The 18,983-nt window shown below is 40.9% G+C and overlaps 1 protein-coding gene across 1 annotated transcript in view; it reads left to right on the top strand.

The window, feature by feature from the left end:
* The window catches only part of LOC126261001 (ADP-ribosylation factor-like protein 6-interacting protein 1), a 67,652-nt gene that overhangs the window by 31,394 nt on the left and 17,275 nt on the right, over positions 1 to 18,983 (top strand). The window contains exon 3 of the mRNA XM_049958501.1: positions 4,992 to 5,229. Within this exon, the coding sequence (XP_049814458.1) occupies positions 4,992 to 5,229 (238 nt within the window). The remainder of the gene's footprint in view (positions 1 to 4,991; positions 5,230 to 18,983) is intronic.

Below are 18,983 nucleotides of genomic sequence, written 5' to 3'. Positions count from 1 at the left end.
GATTCGCCGCCATCGACTGCTCGCCGACTATGTTGTCCACGTGGATTGCTCGCTGGGCCATCCCAGTCATCGCCTGCTTTTCCCTGCCATGGTCCTCCCTCTGCCTGAACGGCGACCTAGGTCTGGGCTTTCCATTGCTGTTTGCGTCCAGTCCCTGCTGTCGGAACTGGGGTCATTCCCTCTTCTGCCTCCCTTCCGGGTCCGTGCACCTACGCCTCCCTGGTGTCTGCCCCGGCCGTCCGTCCGTCTGGACTTGGCACGGGGACCCAAGGACTCGGTTCCGCCTGTGGCCCTCCGTCGCCGTTTTCTTGCGCTCCTCGCCTCATTTTCGGACTGTGAGACTGTCTACACTGATGGTTCCCTGGTTGATGGTCGTACTGCCTACGCTTTTGCTCACACTGCCCATGTTGAACAGCGCTCCTTGCCGGCTGGCTGCAGTTTTTTTACTGCAGAGCTGGTGGCCATCTTGCGCGCTCTTCAGCATATGCGTTCCTGCTCAGGTACGTCCATCGTCATCTGCAGTGACTCTCTGAGCAGCCTCCAGGCTATCGACCGCTGCTATACCTCTTCTCCTCTGGTATCATCTATTCAGGAGTCTGTTTCTGCCATTACCCACTCTGGTCGTTCGGTGGTCTTTGTTTGGACGCCAGGTCACGTTGGCATCCCGGGGAACGAACGTGTCGACAGGCTGGCCAAAGGGGCGATCGACGCCCCGGCTTTGGAGATCGGTCTCCCAGCTCGTGATCTGCAGTTGGTGTTGCGCCGTAAGGTGCTTGGGATGTGGAATGATGAGTGGCGTGGCCTGACATCCCTGAATAAACTGCGAGCTGTTAAGGAGTCGACCGATGTATGGCGGTCCTCCCTGCGGGCTTCTCACAGGGACTCTGTCGTCCTGTGTCGGCTCCGCATCGGCCATAACTACCTGACGCACGGCCATCTTTTGCGTCAGGATCATCTTTTGAACACCACGTTCAAACTCATTTAAATCTTGATAATCTACCACTGTAGCAGCAGTAACCAATCCAAAAATTGTGCCAGACACTTGTTGTCTTATGTTGGCGTTGCCGACTGCAGTACTGTATTCTGCCTGTTTACTTATCTTTGTATTTGAGTATGCATGCCTGTACCAGTTTCTTTGGAGCTTCAGTGTTAAAGCAATGAGCACATCACAACCTTTAATCCAATCTTTTATTGCTGAGTCTGGTGTTGAAACTGATGATTGTAGACTCTAAGTCAAAATATTAAATTTTGGCTTTAAACAAATGGGTAATACCATATCAACGTTTGACCACTGCACACACAAATGAAATATTAAAACTGAATGACATTTAGACTCGCCAAAGTGATCAAGGTTCCAAACCATGATGAGATTGCTATTGGATTTTACATGGATTAATCTGGTGAATTAATTTATTACTTTGTTCATAATTGTCAAGGTTCTTGTGACTAGTAAAGTGTACAGGTCACTCTCATTTACAAAAATGTAAAAGAAGTGACACACAAAACAACAAGCTAGTATATCGATCCACCTCCTGTCTTGGGATCCTAGAGTGTATTCTAATCCTGAACATTGTTGTTCCAGGAGTAAAAACAGTTACTCTTAGGGAATCAGTATTAGTTCAGAGGAAACCTTCATAGCAAAGCTCTCATTCAATATATCACAATTACTGCAAGCAGGTACACAGACAGATTCTGTTGCCCTAAATTTCTGAAAAGTGTTTGACATTGTATCTCACTCCTGACCAGTAAATACAATACAGTCATAGGGAGTATTTTCACAGATATGCAACTGGCTTGATGACTGTTCTGTGATTTAACAGGGAGTGTCATCAGCACTACTAGAGTGTTAGCTGATTACTGTTATCAACAAGTATTGTCATTGGATGATCATAAGGAAATGCAGAATATTCAAGAGACATTTTCCACTTGTAATGAATGACTGTTATGATTTCTGACTGTAGGATTAGTGGTTAACTACCAGAGTATGCCACATTGTTTAATTAAACAAGCATATGAAGTGATATGAAATGAGATGAACACACAAAATCAATATTATGGAAGGCAGATGGAAGGCTTAAAGACATTGGAATAGATCTGGGGAAAATGCTGTGCATCTTTAAAAGAAATATCGTACAAGATGCAAGTGCACTCAGTTATAGACAGCATTCGGAGCCCATATCAAGTAGATATAAAGGTTGACCGTGAACAAATTCAGATGCTGATTGCTAGGACCATAACACTTAGTTATAAACCATTTGAAAACAGAACAGAGGTGTTTAGGGAGCTTAAAGAGAAGGTTTTGGATTAAATGTGACATTGCTGTCATGAAAGCCAAATGGATTACTATATGAGAACCATTTTTGAATATGAGTGTACAACATTAAGTTGCTGCCAGCAGTATTTGTCTCGTGGGGATCGGTAGAAAAGTGAAATTTGGGCACATACAAAGGCATATAAAGTCATTTCTCCCTCTTAACACATGACTTCAGTAGTACAGAAAAGTGGTATAAGTGCAGTTTCTTGTACACTGTAAAGAAGCTTGTGAAGGTACACCTATTAGTGGACTTTAATAGGGAATGTGTTAACCCATCACCATTATGACAGCTAGAACTCTGCTTGATACACTTTCAGCAAGATGTCTGAAGGTCTAGAGGAATGGCAGCCCGTTCTTCCTCAAGAGCCGAAACCAGAGAAACAAACAATATTGGTCATTGAGGTCTGGAGCAAAGTCAGTATTATAACTAAGTAGCTGTTACATTGGATTGAGCCTGGGACTCTTTCATGGCAGTCTATTTCAGTGATGTTCTTGTCAAAAAACCATTACCTGGTTAAAGCTGGTTTGTCATAGAGCACATTGTCATGCTGATACACTTACTCATCTTCACCAAATTGTTCCTCTACTATACACAGTACACAGTGCTGTAAGGTATGTTCATATCCTTCCACAGTTGCATTTTCTCAAGTGCAAGACACTACGCATTATGGCAGGTAATATTGTTCAGGCATTTGCCAAATCCAAACCCTTTCATTGGAGTGCTGCAGGGTATAGCATGATTCACCACTCCAAATCGTGATTTCTAGTCATCAGCTGTCTTTACACCACCTCAAGTGGCACTTAGCACTGACTGCAGAAATGTGTGGCTTATGAGGAGCTGCTTGACCATTGTACCCATTCTTTTTAACTCCTTTTCCACAGTCGTGGTAGCTGGACTGTTGGTAGCACTTTTGAAATAGCGATTCCTTCTACTGATTTCATGTGATTTTCTTAAAACGTCCTCTACAATGATACATGTTCCATCAATACTTGATGTCTGCTTCATCTCGGTTTGTTCCTTTGCATTTCCACTGCAGTCACGAGAGTTGACTTAGGCAGCTTTAGGAGTGTCGAAATATCACTGCCACCAGTCTTAAAGGCCTTACTGGAAAATTGATAAGAAGTTACTCAAACTCAAAAGTGGAATTCCTTTACTGTGTTGTGCCACCAGTGTTCAGGTGACATCTGATGACATCTCTTGATGGATCCATTCTGCTGTTACTGTTTCTCCACTGACAACACAATGTCCCTACCTTCTTTCATACTATTGGGTCCACCTCTCATGATGTCTAGTGCTCAGTTACACATTACGCAGGGATATCCGGATACTTTTGATCAGATAATGTATGTAGATGTAGTGCTGTAAAGAAATATACTGAGTATTCGTGTCTGAAAATTAAAATGTAAGAACACATCATCCATTGGTATAAAATAATCATTTTACATGTAAATGTAGTTTCATCAATAAAGGTATTTCTTTCTTCTAACTCATGTTGACACTGAAGCATACATCAGATGTAGCGTAATCAGTTGAATTAGTTCCTTGTTCACATGAATTTGTCTTTTATTCAGGAACTTTAATGGCAGTTTCTAGTAAAGAAACTGCAATTGCATCTAATATAAGTTTCTTCACAGCATTATTTAAAAAATTGATGATGCCTCATTAACAGAGGAAACTTTGATGGTCAATAATAACACACAGGTACAGCAGGCAACCAAAGACTGCTGAAACAACTACAAGCAAGTGATGTACAGATTGATAGTGTACATGTGTGTGCCAGAAAACTCCCTAAACCTCAGTGAAAAGATCCATATGGTTGACAAGTCTTAAAGGCCTTGCTGGAAAATTGATAAGAAGTTACTCAAACTCAAAAGTGGAATTCCTTTACTGTGTTGTGCTAATATAACAATTTATTTTTTATTTTTTTGAAGATTGTTGTTAATTGTCACAGAAAAGGGGGAGGGGTGGTGTAAAATGAATAAAAGGAGAAAGTATAGAGTTGAAGAAATCTATCCTCTGCTCAGGGGCAGTGGCTTTAATGAAGAAAGTGATGGCCAAGAAATCAAAGTAAGCCAAAAAATGCAGTTTACACAGAGCTGTCAAAATCCCACAAACAAATAAAAATAAAAAATAAATTAGTTTTCCAAAGCCCAAATGTAATCGAATTTGTTTTGTGAAAATCGCAACAGTGAAAAACTTTGGGAAGACCAGTGAGTAAAACTCGCATTTATTCATTTCGAGATGTTTACTCTTTCTAAAGTCAAAAAAAGAAAACAAGATTGGACCAATGAGAGTGTTAAGACGTGCTCTCTGGGGCGTTAGAGAGAAATTATCATTTCTCATCTTGGCAGATAAGCACACACCTAATTAACACCTGACTAGTACACAGTGACAATGTTAATGAACTAACCATTCTAAACATTGTCATTACCATAATAGTTGTTGTAATTTTGTTGTCAGTCCTCAAAAAGTCAATTCAGTTTATTCTTCAGAAATACATTATTTTCCTCGGTGGTAGGAATCTGTTTGAGAATGAGACTGCCATGTATGACTACACAAGAAATGGCACAAACACCAAATTAGACTGTAGATACTCTTGTAAGGTCCTTAAAGCCCTATAGCTTTGTAACCAATGCTACTTCTTACTTTTTAATAATCATTGTATTGTTTTTACAGCCTTTTCTGGTACCTTGACCCATCTGTGTTAACTACAATATCAGTTGTGGGTCTGTTAACAACGCTGGTAGATTACCTGGTGCCCACATTGACAGCTAGTATTTGTCATCCTGACAGTTGGACTGGAGTCAAGGAACGACAGTTAGAAGATATTTGTCGTAGCTTGGCATCCTTGCAAGGCCAAATCACACATTGGATATGCATTTTATCAGAAACGCGTCAATCTAGACCTAGGCTGGTAAGTCAAGCCACACGTTTACCCATTATGCCTGCATTCTGCGTGTTTTTCTTCCCAGTAGTTTTTAGATTTTTGTGGCTCAAATGGAAATATTTCCCATAACTGTTAAACTGGAACTGGTGTATATTACCATCATCTTAGTAAAACAACTTAAAATAGCTGTTATTGAAAGAAATGCATTTGAAACTTTCTTAAAATTTTAATTGTACACAATGTGTTTGAAATAATTCTGATCTGATGTGAGTATTTAGTCTGAAAAACTTAGTAGTTGTAGGTTTGTTTTGATTTTCCTTTCAAAAATTGCTTCCTTTTTACAAAAATGGAGCTCTTTGGGCCATTTCACGCCAAGCAATGTAATTTCGGAAAAAGTTGCCTTATGACCGTCATAGATTTTGGTAAAATTTTTTGTGAACATTTGTGTGTGTTCCCAAAAACATTGGCAAAGTTTCACCAACACTAATTCAATACTTTCGGAGATATAGCCATTCATTTGTCCCCATAGTGAAACTATCGACAGTGCACCCATGAGCTTTCGGCAACTTTGAAACGTAATATCTCCCAGAATATTTTCTTGAAAGAAACAAAACTGAGCCATCTTGTACGTATTGCACTTTCTTAAGCAGAATAATAAAAACAGATTTACTGAGCAATGTTCGTATGGATAATTCGAAACAAAATCAGCTGGGGAAAAAAAAAAAAAAAAAAAAAAACATTTGAAAAAATCTTTTTATATCTCCATAAGTATTTGCAGGATAAACCTGAAACTTTGCACTATATAATTTACCAATACGAGGTCATAGAATACACAGTTTCATTCTCATACTGCTTTCCAGTAGTGTATGTATTGAGGGCAAAGTTGACAATTTTTTTAAACACAAAAATACGTATTTTTGGCCTATTTTTACAAAACCTTCTTCTGTAGACTCTTTTAAACCATTTTCATTAGAAAGACCACATCATCAAACCACTGAGAAAAACTGTCATTGATAACGTGGAGGTGCATTGAAAATGGGCCTCCTATTTCTCTGGCACTCAGTTGTTTAATACACTCTATGGAAGATAATATCTAAAGTACTGAGGATTAGGACATTAGCCTGTATTAGAAAAATTGAAAATAAGTAGTGTTGTTGTTTGGTAATTAAAAAAAAAAAACATTGCTGCAGCAATTTGAGGCAATTAGGTTTGAAAAGTGTAATTTTTTCTTCTGTGTTATCAAAATTTCTCCCCAAACAATTCCATCATGGGCATCATATGGCCGGCAGTATAGTTTTCCCCTTGACGTTTTACAGCAAATAAATGAAACCTGTAACACTTACAGAAATGTATCGTCAGGCTTGAGATACTGTGTAAAGAAACTCATGGGCTTGGAAACATGTAGTAAAGAAACTCAACTGGGGCTGCTGTTGCACAGCTATAGCTATCGCGTGTTGGCGTTATGGGATGGGAATGCTGGTTTTCTCTCTCCAGAAGGAAACTGCTGTGGCAAGCCACTATGGACAATAGCAACACATTTATACAGTTTCTCATATGTACCATATAAATCGCAAACTATGCTGACACGAAGAGCACTATACCTTAAACTGTAATTAAACTAGCATGTCAATAGCATTATAGAATAAAAAGGTATACTAATAATTCTCTATAACTTGAATCCATTCCAAGAATGGTCAAGAAGACTGCTGTGAACTTCATCAAAATTTACACAATGTCACAGTGCTGTAAAACTTAAAAGCTACTTAAACGATTGTGCTAGAGCTGTTATGTAATAATTTTATTGCCATGATCTTCACTGCCTTGGTAACGCACATTTAAATTGCGAAGTTTATAACCAGTTTGATGTTGTATAGCAGAAAAACGGAATTAAATATATCACAATGAGTCGTGACAAGACATTGATTTTTTTAAGTTTTTCGAATTATTTATACTTTTATCTCACTTCCTAGTCACAAAGATTTTTTATATTGCCTTCTCTAGAGAGTACTAAACAGTTATTGAATTATAGTTTGAGTCTCAGTGGAAGATGGGTCAATTTTCAATGCACTTCCATCTTATCGCCATTTTTAGGGCTATATATGCTAGCATTGTACAGCTAAATGTAGTTTTTAGGTGGTTGAGAACACGGTTTCAAATGAAAAGGATTAAAAGAGTCTGTAGGAGACTTTTTATGAAAGTGTAACAAAAATTGTCAAATTTGCTGTTGGAACACAGTAGGAAAATGAAATTTTATGTTCTAAGATCTTGTATTGAAGAGTTATTATGTGCAAAGTTTCAAGTTTATGCTGCAATTAGTTCTGGAAATATAACAAGCTAAACTCAACATTTATTCAGATGATCTATTTTTTTGGCCAAATTTGCTTCACCTTATCATTGTATTCTAGGGCCTTATATGCTCACATTGCAAATAAAATATAGTTTGTTAGGTTATTTAGAACATGATTATTCGACTGAAAACTGTATGAAAGAGTCTGAAGAAGACTTTTTAGTGGGCCAATAGAGCCACTTTTGGTTTTTTTTAGAAAACTCATCAGCTTAACCCTCAATTTGTGAACTATTGGGAAGCAGTAGGAGATGAAATTTTACATGCTAAGACCTTGTATTCGTCAGTTATTATGTGCAACAGTTTGAGTTGATTCTGCAGGTACTTGGGGAGAGAGAAAATGCGAGACTTCACACTTTTTTTTTAAGCATCTATTTTGTCCGCCGACTTTGCTTCAGAGAGATGATGAATAAGATGATGCAATTTTGTTTCTTTACCGAGCGAGGTGGCGCAGTGGTTTGCACGCTGGACTCACATTCGGGAGGATGACGGTTCAATCCCGCGTCTGGCCATCCTGATTTAGGTTTTCCATGATTTCCCTAGATCGCTTCAGGCAAATGCTGGGATGGTTCCTTTGAAAGGGCACGGCCAATTTCCTTCCCCATCCTCCCCTAATCCCAGCTTGTGTTCCGTCTCTAATGCCATCGTTGTCAACAGGATGTTAAACACTAATCTCCTCCTCCTCCTTTTGTTTCTTTCAAGGAAATATTGTCGGCGATACTATGTCTGAAAGTTGCTGTAATCTCATGGGTGCACTGTTGGTAGTGGCACAATGGGGTCAAACAAATGCCTTTATCTCCAGAAGTATTGAATTAGTAGTTGTGAAACTTTACCCGTATTTAATGAGAATGTATGTGAATGTTTAAACAAAATTTCAGCAACCACTTGGCATAGAATGACCATTTACTTGTTGCACTGGTCCAGATGGTGAGTTACCTACTTGTGATTTCTAAAATAAACCAATTGCTAACTATTGTAAACATATTAATTTGCAAACAATATATAATTATCTTGAAATATGCTAGAATTGTTTTAATCATGCACCACAATGTCAAAACTTTCAAAATATACTGTTATTCATTCACTTTTTCATGTTGAAACGCACCACAAAATTTAAAAAAACAATCGTCATTATCAGTAGCCGTAGACTGCATCTTCAAGCGATGATTGACAGCCATCTGGATCTCCTTCATGTGGTAGGTTCTTGTGAAATGGGCGTTATTACGATCCTAGTGTGGGAGCCAGTGACTTGAACTGGGACATTGAACCTACACCTGCATGACTATGCTGCAATTCACACTTAAATGCCTAGGAGAGGGTTAGTTTTGAACCACCTTCAAACTGTTTCTCTGCTGTTTCACTCTCTAAACGCATGTGAGGGGGAAAATGGACACTTAAATTTTTTTTATGGGGTCTGATTTCTCGTATTTGATCACAGTGTTCATTTTTCCCTACATAAGCTGGTCACAATAAAATATTTTCGCATTCAGAGGAGAAAGTAGGTGATTTAAATTTCATGAAAACTTCTTGCCGCAATGAGAACAGGTATTTCGTGAACAGAAGTTAAGCACATTGCAGCAACAAATTTGTTTAGGTTCTATCCTCCACGATGATTACTAAAACAGGAACATTTCTGAACGCATGAAATAGTTTCATTCTTATGATTCTGTCATATACTGCAGAATTAAAAGATTTCAGTTCTAACTTAGAAAATAAAGCGTTGTTGCTAGGATCAGTTGGTGCCACCAAAACTTGCTGTAGATCAAAGCTCCAACTAACAAAAGTCCCAAAAGTTTTTTGCTCTCTTATTGTGTGGTTTTCTCTGCTCTTTTGTCCTGTCCTTTAGAAAAGATCAGAATTTTAATTATGTGTAAGTTCATGTTTATAGACCGCAGCAGCAATGTAGGCCGTGCTTAGATGACAGTAGTCTTTTTTGGAAATACAAATAATAGAATAGATTTTAAAAAATCTACTCATCCAGTGTTAGCAGCAGCATACACATATGAAAAGGGATTATAGCTTGCAAGTTTTCAGAGCCAGGGGCTGCTCCTTGTGATAGAAGGATTGAAGAGGAAGGAAGAGCGGTGAAGTAAAAGGACTGTCTATGTTTAGGAAAAGAGGTAGAGTTTGGAAAAGTCACCCAGAACCCGGTGTCAGGGGAGACTTATTGAAACGAATGAAATGAAAAGACTGATTGTTAGGGTCTGCCAACTGGTCTTATTTGGGTTAATGAAAAGAGAGATTATACTCTGAAAATATTGTTCCATAAATATGGGCTCTAGTTGCTTAAGACCATTTTCTGTGCATGCAGATTTGTACAGGGAGTACATAAATGTGATAAGAAATGGACTTAGGAATTTCCTTTTGCCCCACAGTGACAGTCATGGGATTCAACAATTGCAAAACTTTGAAAGATTCCTCACACTATCCAAAAGTTGTGGTGAAGTGACTTTCTTTACATGATGAACCCTTTTGTCTTCTTTACTTGTGTTTCAGATGTCCTTTATTTCTTCGGTATATCAAAGTGCATTAAAAACCTGCTCTTACAGATTTGTTTTTGCTTTGTCCTTCATGGAAAGTGAAGTTTCTTTTTGAATTTGCTTGTGTGCAAGGCTTTTTAAAGATCGTGTCTGTATTATGCCTACTGTGAACAAAATCTCTCTTTCTATTGTACACCTGTAATTTATAATATCTTTCGAAAATTCCTGGAACACGCAGTTTTGTAGATGAGATATAGTATTCTCTGCATTGCTCTGTAATATTGCAAATATTTCTAGTCCTCTAACCTGGATGTTCCAATTTTTTTCTAGTGCTGCTAGTTCTTGAAGGTATTTTTTCTATGCCACCTAAATTCTGTTCTGTAAAGAGCTGTGCATCAGTAATGTCATCTTCAACTGCTCTTTCCCATGACTCGTGTTCTACTTCATTACCATCAGATGGCTTTAAATCTTTCAAATTAACACTTGCTCTTCTTCATGGCTCTTCATCTGGTGTATCATCAGATAATGGTTGGTATTCTGAAACAAGAGGAGAGATATCAGATGGTGAATCTGAGTTGTAATCACTGACAAGCAAAGTAGAAGGGGAAGTGACTGATTGGGGTGGGTTTTGTTACAACGTCAAGTTGAACACACATATTTCAAAACGACACAACACACGTAAGTCACTGTGCAAGTTGACAAAGCAAGACGTGTGAACACGGTGGCATTCGAATGAGTACTTAGTCCAAGTCTAGCGGCCGCTGGCTGGCTGGCCGCTTAGGTGGCGCGGCTGCTGCATGGCTGGCAGACAGCGCCGCATGTAGAGGACGCGCATAATTGCGTGGCGGCACTTTGAATGATCGGCAAGTCACAACAGGTTTTCCTGCAGCAAACACAAAAAAACCAATGCTACCTATGGAAACATGTTTCAATATATTGTATAATTTATATTTAAACGTTCATTACTGTTCTACTTAACGAGCATTACGAGAAACCAAGAAGATAATTTTTCATGTTTTCAGTTAGTATCTATAGCAAATAAGCAAATAAAGAAAAAACAAGAGAGAATGCTTTCAAAACTATAGTACTTTAGAAGAGTATTTTAATACGTATGAGCATGAGACTGTAAATTCCAATTACCTGCTTCCACCAATTTTTTCTCTTCGGAACTGATAACAAACAAATTAACACTATAAGAAAATTCTGAAATTGCACATACACATCATTTACAGCATAAAATTAACAAACACACAAAGAACAAGGGAAAATAATATTTACCAAACATCGTTGACTGTGTATACAGTATTGATGCACTGGCTACATAGATATCTCAACACTGTATGCTGGTCATGTTTTACAACCATATAACTTTTTCATTATTGGTTAGATCGTCAGTGAGGCAGCATCTTGGATTTCTCCAGCAGATAAGGCGATTACACAGCTCGTTTGTTATCAATTTTTACAAGCTTCAAACAAGAGTGTCTTATTTTCAGTTATCTATGTGGTTACTAGTTTATTTTTGAATTTCCTGCAATGTGAGTGCTTACTAGGCACTGTCTTTCATTTTGATAGCAGTGTAGCGTAAAGTGTTGCCACCTGTATTGCCCATTGTACAGTGTGGGCGACTAGTTGACGTGGAAAAGACTGACAGTCTTCCTTGCAAGATGAAGGCAGAGCTCACCATGTACAGCAACATCAACAGAATGAATTGTGGTCCTTTGGTACAGAGCTGAGTGGAGAGTCTGAATCAGAGGCTCAGACCGTCCTGCAACCATGTAGGCTCCAGATCCCTCAACTTGTGCCACAGGGTGGTGGGTTTCTAGGTTCTGTTTAACAGGTCAGAGGTCCACTACACGTAGTTTTCTGGGAGAAAGGGTGTCAGTCTAAAAGGGTGCATGGCAAACACAAGAAAGCAGACCTAGCAACAATCGGTATTGTGGTTGTAAATTGTCGTTGCTGTGTCGGGAAAGAGCCAGAACCTCATGTGCTAATAGAGTACACTGAAGATCAAATCATTATAGGTATGGAAAGCTGGCTAAAGTCGGAAGTAAGTTCGGTTGAAATTTTTGAAGAAGGGTTTCAGAAAGGGTAGATTAAATAAAGTTAATGGTGGAGTGTTCATTGCTGTCAGAGTAATTTGTATTGTAGTGAAATTGAAGTAGATAGTTCCTGTTAGTTAGGATGGGCACAGGATGTACTTGACAACTAAATATGCTTTTGATACGGTTCCTCACAAGTGACTTAAAAATCAAATTGCTGGCATATGGATTATCGTCTCAGTTTTGTGACTGGATTCATTATTTCCTGTCAGGAAGGTCACAGTTTGTGGTAACTGATAGAAAGTCTGTGTAAAACAGAAATAATATCTGGTGAACCTGAAGGAAGTGTGATTGGCCCTCTACTCTTTCTGCTGTAGATACTGATTTAGGTGACAATCCGAGCAGAGATCTTAGATTGTTTGCAGATGATGTAGTCATTTACCATCTTGTAAAGTCATCAGGCAGTCAAAATAAATTGCAAGATGATTTAGGCAAGACATCTATATGGTGCAATTATCTGTAAATAGTGAAAGGTATGAAGTCATCCATGTGAGTACTAAAATGAATGCCCGAAATTTTGGTTACATGCCACATCAAACAAATCCAAAGGTGTCAATTCAACTGAACAATAATAGTTTACAGTTACAAATAACTTCAATTGGAAGAGTCACATAGATAATGTTGTGGGAAAGCAAATCAAAGACTGCAGTTTATTGACAGGGCTCTTAAAAATGCTACAGTTCTACTAAAGAGACTGCTTACACTATGTATGTCCGCCTTCTTTTCGAGTATTGGTGTGTGGTATGAGATAAACATCAGACAGTGTTGATGGAGGACATTGAAAAAGTTGAAAAAGAAGCAGCTCATCTTGTATTATTACGAAATAGGAAATTTGGGGGGGGGGGGGGCTGGAGAGAGTCATGGATGTGTTATGCGAATTGGGGTGGCATTCATTAAAACAAAGGAGTTTTTTGTTGCAACAAGATCCTCTCATGGAATTCTGATAAAGAAGTAGCTTGGAGGTGGTTTTATGATTAATTGTGGATTGCAGACTAATAATGTAGTTGTAGCATTATAGTTATCTCATCATTGACAGTTCGTATTATGGGGCAACTGGGTAACTAAGGGCATTTATTTGTTGCCTAGATATACTCCCTAATTTAATACTTGTCTATTTGTTGAAATGCTTGTTGTGTCCCAGCAATAAATCCTGAGAGAGATCCAGTTGTAACATTGAACAGGGCACATCAAGTATGCAAGAATAGATTAGATAATAAAAAGTGCAAAACATTGAGGTTATTGCTTTTGCTTACTGGTAATTGATTACATATTTGAATCTTTCCTGTTGGATGTTACTCAGTCAACTTACGTGTCTTGATCATTACACCACTATACCTCATGAGTTGTGGAGCATATGTTTCTGACTTTGGCATATATTGTTAACTATGAGAAAAGTCTTTAAAAAAACTCCTCCAAGGAATCATTTTTAAATTAGAAGATACTGTGATGAACATTAAATGATGTGTAATAATGACAATTGTGCCAGTGTTATATAAAAGAGGAATCTAAATCAAAAAAGACAATAGAAATTGCTGTGTTGTCCTGGGAATATTGGAAACGATATTCTCAACTCATAACCATCAAATCTGAAAGCAGGAGAGCAGAACAGAACTCCTGCAAGGAGTGTGTTGTTATTCATATAGATGTCACATATTCTAAAATATAAAAACATAATATATTTCAAGAACCTTACAGGAATGATAAATACTAATAACAAATAATTGCTGTTGGTCAGGTTTGAACTGGGGATCTGCAGCATGCTAGCGAGTGATGCTAACCAATACACTAAACTGCATGGAAGTTCTCATTGGAGCCAATTACAGCACATTTGAATTGATTTTGTCAGTGGTCCCCTGTATGGCAGCACTGGCTGTTCTCGTCTTCTGATCACGTAGTCACATCCACATCACTATCAAGAGCATCAAAGGTAGCCCCTCCTGTCAGATCTTTGTGGGTTTTGAGTGGATCTTCACTTGCCTTGAAGGCTCCAGCATCAATTTGCACATCCGGACTGTAGCAGGGCTTCATGCGGAGGATATGGATGTGTCTGTTTTCTTCTTCTTGATGAAGAGTTGTAATCCTTGACTTCATATGTGACTTGTGACAAACAACAAAGTTTATGATGTAGCCCAAAGTAGTGCTTTAGCCCGATAGTGCAACTTTCTGCACAGGCATAAAAATGTGTACGAAGTCTCCTGAGCTGTCTCACTGGCTGGTGATTCTTATAGTCTTCTAGATCTTTGCCTTTTGCACCCAGGATCTATATGTGAGCCAGCTCTTTTGCTTCTTAAGTGCTGGTAATGAGATATTTCATGAAGTCATCCTGACTATCATCCAGTAGAAATTGGAACAGTGTATCCATTGCTGTTCCAGCCTCACAATGGCGGAGTGGAAGGAAGGGTGTGAATCCTGTTATGTTGAATGCAAATGTCACAATGTACACTATTGTATCCCAGTCTGTTCAACATCATTATACTTTGAGAGCATATCAAGTCTTATTAACATTCTATGAGGCCATTCATCTGTGAATGGTAGGCTGTTGTCCTGTGGATGATGTCCCAGTGTGAAATCAGTTTTGGTGTTAATCTTACCTAGAAAACTTCCCACAAGTGGACATCATCACACAACATTTGCTGTGCTTTAAAAGGATGTCTTTCACTTTGGAATTTCTCGAGCATGGCAGTCTTTGGTTACAGCATAGCTTGTGTATCAGGCAGTGTTGATGCTGCTGCAGGTGGGATTGGTACCAGATGTCCAGAGGTAATTATAGCACTTGCTTCCATCTTTGTCATTTCTTACAGTGGCTATCATAGCATCTAACAAGTGGGTAGAGACTTGGCTAGTGATACCTGTCTGATTTTTGTCCAAAGTCTTCCTGAATCCCAGGTGACCAAATGTTTGAGCACCATAGAAAGAAGTCATGATATCTGGTCATAGATGAGCTGGAATGATGAGTAACCATTTCTGCCATATTTTATCATAGTTCATCTTATACATTGCTCCAATTCTCCTCTGATTGATTCCTCCTCCTTCAAGGCTCCTATGGTTTTCAGCCGTGCTGGATCTTTGTTCTGTTCCATCAGCAATGTCATTTGATGCAGTGATGACTGAGATTTCATCGACACACTGCTGTTTTCTACCAAAGGATTTTTTAGAGGGCAGTCAACATTCTTTACTGCTGTTTGCTTTCAAATGATTGCTTGAAGAGCAGTCAACATTCTTGTGTGTGTGTGTGTGTGTGTGTGTGTGTGTGTGTGTGTGTGTGCATCTGCTTTTGTATACCACTATGATGTACTGAAACCTTAGTGCCTATCGTGCCATTCGTACAGACAGGTCCTTCACACTAGCCAGGCAGCATAGAGAGAGGTAGTGTGTCACAGTGGTGAACGATTTGCCTGTAAGTACAACCAGAACTTGTTGATGGCCAAACAACTGCAAGGCACTCTTTCTATGTTGTAAAGTTGTTCATCTCGCACTTGGAAAGTTCTCTAGAAGAATAAGCTATTAGATTTTCAGCACCTTTGTGAATTTGTGCTAGGCTTGCTCCTATTCTAAAACCGCTAGTCCCAAGGGGGGACACATTTCTTTTGTGAGTATCTGCCTGGCCACCATGAGGCCCCAGCCCTTGCAGTGCTACTTCCTGTTCTGTGCTGCAAGTCTTTCCTTCCATTCTTTTTTCCTTTCTGCCTCCCTTTTGGATGATCTTCTCACCCAGATTGTGCTTGGATCAGGTATGTGGTTTTGGACACTTGTTATCTTGTCTTCCTGCTTTCTATAAACTTTTCATTCATAACTATGTTGGTCTCTTGTTCGGTTTGACTTGATACTCTTTTTCCAATTTTACAGAAGTGCAGATTGTTCAGGCTAGACTGCCCAGCATGGCGTACATTTCACCTCTTGTGCCTTCTTTCTTGCAAAGGTACTACACCTAAACACCAGCAAAGTACCCATTCCATTTGGTGTGTGTGTGTGTGTGTGTGTGTGTGTGTGTGTGTGTGTGTGTGTGTGTGTGTGTGTGTGTGTGTGTGTGGGCGGGGAGTGTTATCAAGTACCTGCAAGGCAGTAGCCCTGATGGTGCAGGGATCATACTGCTGGTGCCTGAGCTGGAAACTCCCCATGCAAACCAAGGAGTATGTGCACTTCATGGCTGGGGCACGGGGTCTCCGGGCAACATTTTACAGGCCAGGTAAACATTTCTGTGGTGGCATGGTGCTCATGGGGAGAGCCCCCATTAAGTTTGGTGATACCATGGCAAAAGATTTGCACACGAGAGGAATTAAACTTTCTTCTTCTGGTGGCTTCAAGGCATCATCGTCTCTTGAAATGGGAAAGGTTATTATAATACAGAGAGGTACGACCCCATGACATTTTCTTCCCTGGCTATGCCCTGGGAAGAGGAACAAGCCAGACATTTGGGAGTGGAATACTTCAGCCATACTTGGTCTGTACTCAGTCTGAGGGGGTTACTGTTACTGCAACAAAAGTACTATTTTTTTGTTGAAATCATGGAAGACAAATTTGGGGAAGCTGTGTCTGGGGGGAAATGCAGAATGGTTAGTTATTAATTAGAACTCCCTCTGCTGCCCCATCTATTGCTTCTTCAGGCATGTGATTGTCTAGGTTACATATGTGTGACTATTGCCTAACACAAAACTTTGAACATGGTCCAAGGAATCACCTACCAAAGAGGTCTTGTGTTCCAAACAGATGAGGAACTATGGACTTATCTCTAGTAGCACTGCATATACACTCCTGGAAATGGAAAAAAGAACACATTGACACCGGTGTGTCAGACCCACCATACTTGCTCCGGACACTGCGAGAGGGCTGTACAAGCAATGATCACACGCACGGCACAGCGGACACACCAGGAACCGTGGTGTTGGCCGTCGAATGGCGCTAGCTGCGCAGCATTTGTGCACCGCCGCCGTCAGTGTCAGCCAGTTTGCCGTGGCATACGGAGCTCCATCGCAGTCTTTAACACTGGTAGCATGCCGCGACAGCGTGGACGTGAACCGTATGTGCAGTTGACGGACTTTGAGCGAGGGCGTATAGTGGGCATGCGGGAGGCCGGGTGGACGTACCGCCGAATTGCTCAACACGTGGGGCGTGAGGTCTCCACAGTACATCGATGTCGTCGCCAGTGGTCGGCGGAAGGTGCACGTGCCCGTCGACCTGGGACCGGACCGCAGCGACGCACCGATGCACGCCAAGACCGTAGGATCCTACGCATTGCCGTAGGGGACCGCACCGCCACTTCCCAGCAAATTAGGGACACTGTTGCTCCTGGGGTATCGGCGAGGACCATTCGCAACCGTCTCCATGAAGCTGGGCTACGGTCCCGCACACCGTTAGGCCGTCTTCCGCTCACGCCCCAACATCGTGCAGCCCGCCTCCAGTGGTGTCGCGACAGGCGTGAATGGAGGGACGAATGGAGACGTGTCGTCTTCAGCGATGAGAGTCGCTTCTGCCTTGGTGCCAATGATGGTCGTATGCGTGTTTGGCGCCGTGCAGGTGAGCGCCACAATCAGGACTGCATACGACCGAGGCACACAGGGCCAACACCCGGCATCATGGTGTGGGGAGCGATCTCCTACACTGGCCGTACACCACTGGTGATCGTCGAGGGGACACTGAATAGTGCACGGTACATCCAAACCGTCATCGAACCCATCGTTCTACCATTCCTAGACCGGCAAGGGAACTTGCTGTTCCAACAGGACAATGCACGTCCGCATGTATCCCGTGCCACCCAACGTGCTCTAGAAGGTGTAAGTCAACTACCATGGCCAACAAGATCTCCGGATCTGTCCCCCATTGAGCATGTTTGGGACTGGATGAAGCGTCGTCTCACGCGGTCTGCACGTCCAGCACGAACGCTGGTCCAACTGAGGCGCCAGGTGGAAATGGCATGGCAAGCCGTTACACAGGACTACATCCAGCATCTCTACGATCGTCTCCATGGGAGAATAGCAGCCTGCATTGCTGCGAAAGGTGGATATACACTGTACTAGTGCCGACATTGTGCATGCTCTGTTGCCTGTGTCTATGTGCCTGTGGTTATGTCAGTGTGATCATGTGATGTATCTGACCCCAGGAATGTGTCAATAAAGTTTCCCCTTCCTGGGACAATGAATTCACGGTGTTCTTATTTCAATTTCCAGGAGTGTATTTAACAGATGTGTACAAAAAGTGCCCAAGGATAATCGTAAGGACACAGGCATCTTTATTTTAGCCTTTGAAGAGAATGTCTCCCAGAGACAGTTAAAGTCATATTGTACAAGTGTGATGTGAAACCATGTCATCCCACTGTATGATGGACCCAAAATGCAGTAACTGTGGATGATCACTCCATATAGGTAGTCCTTGTGAACATCCACCTTTGTGTATCAACAGTGTGGAACACTACCATCCACATTCACCAGCTTGCCCAGTTTTCAAGAAAGAACAAAAGATCCAGGAATATAAATCTATCAACCATCTGTCATATACCGAGACATGGAAGAAATATGAAAGCCTACATCCTGTGGATATGACGATCAGTTACACTAATATCATGGCCATCATCTGCCTTCTCTCCCCCACCCTCCCCACCTCACCCTTCCCAGCCTAGATCTCCCTCCATCCTCCTCCCCCGTGGTTCCCACAGTACCTTCTTTAGGAACCCCTTCCCACACCAAGCCAGAGGCATTCTTCTTCTTTGCTGTCTACTGGTGACAGGACTCCCTCTCCCCAGCAATCCCAGGCCAGAGGCAGATATGAAACAGTGGCTGAAGGAGCCACAATCTGTAGGTCACAGGGCTGTCCGCCCTGCATCTTTCCCTGCACTCAATACTTATGACCCCATGAGCGAATCTT

This window comes from Schistocerca nitens, chromosome 1 (genome assembly GCF_023898315.1).
Source record: "Schistocerca nitens isolate TAMUIC-IGC-003100 chromosome 1, iqSchNite1.1, whole genome shotgun sequence".
NCBI classification, from domain to species: Eukaryota; Metazoa; Arthropoda; class Insecta; order Orthoptera; family Acrididae; genus Schistocerca; species Schistocerca nitens.
Note: the sequence above shows the minus strand (reverse complement) of the source record. Positions and strands in the feature narration are given on the sequence as shown.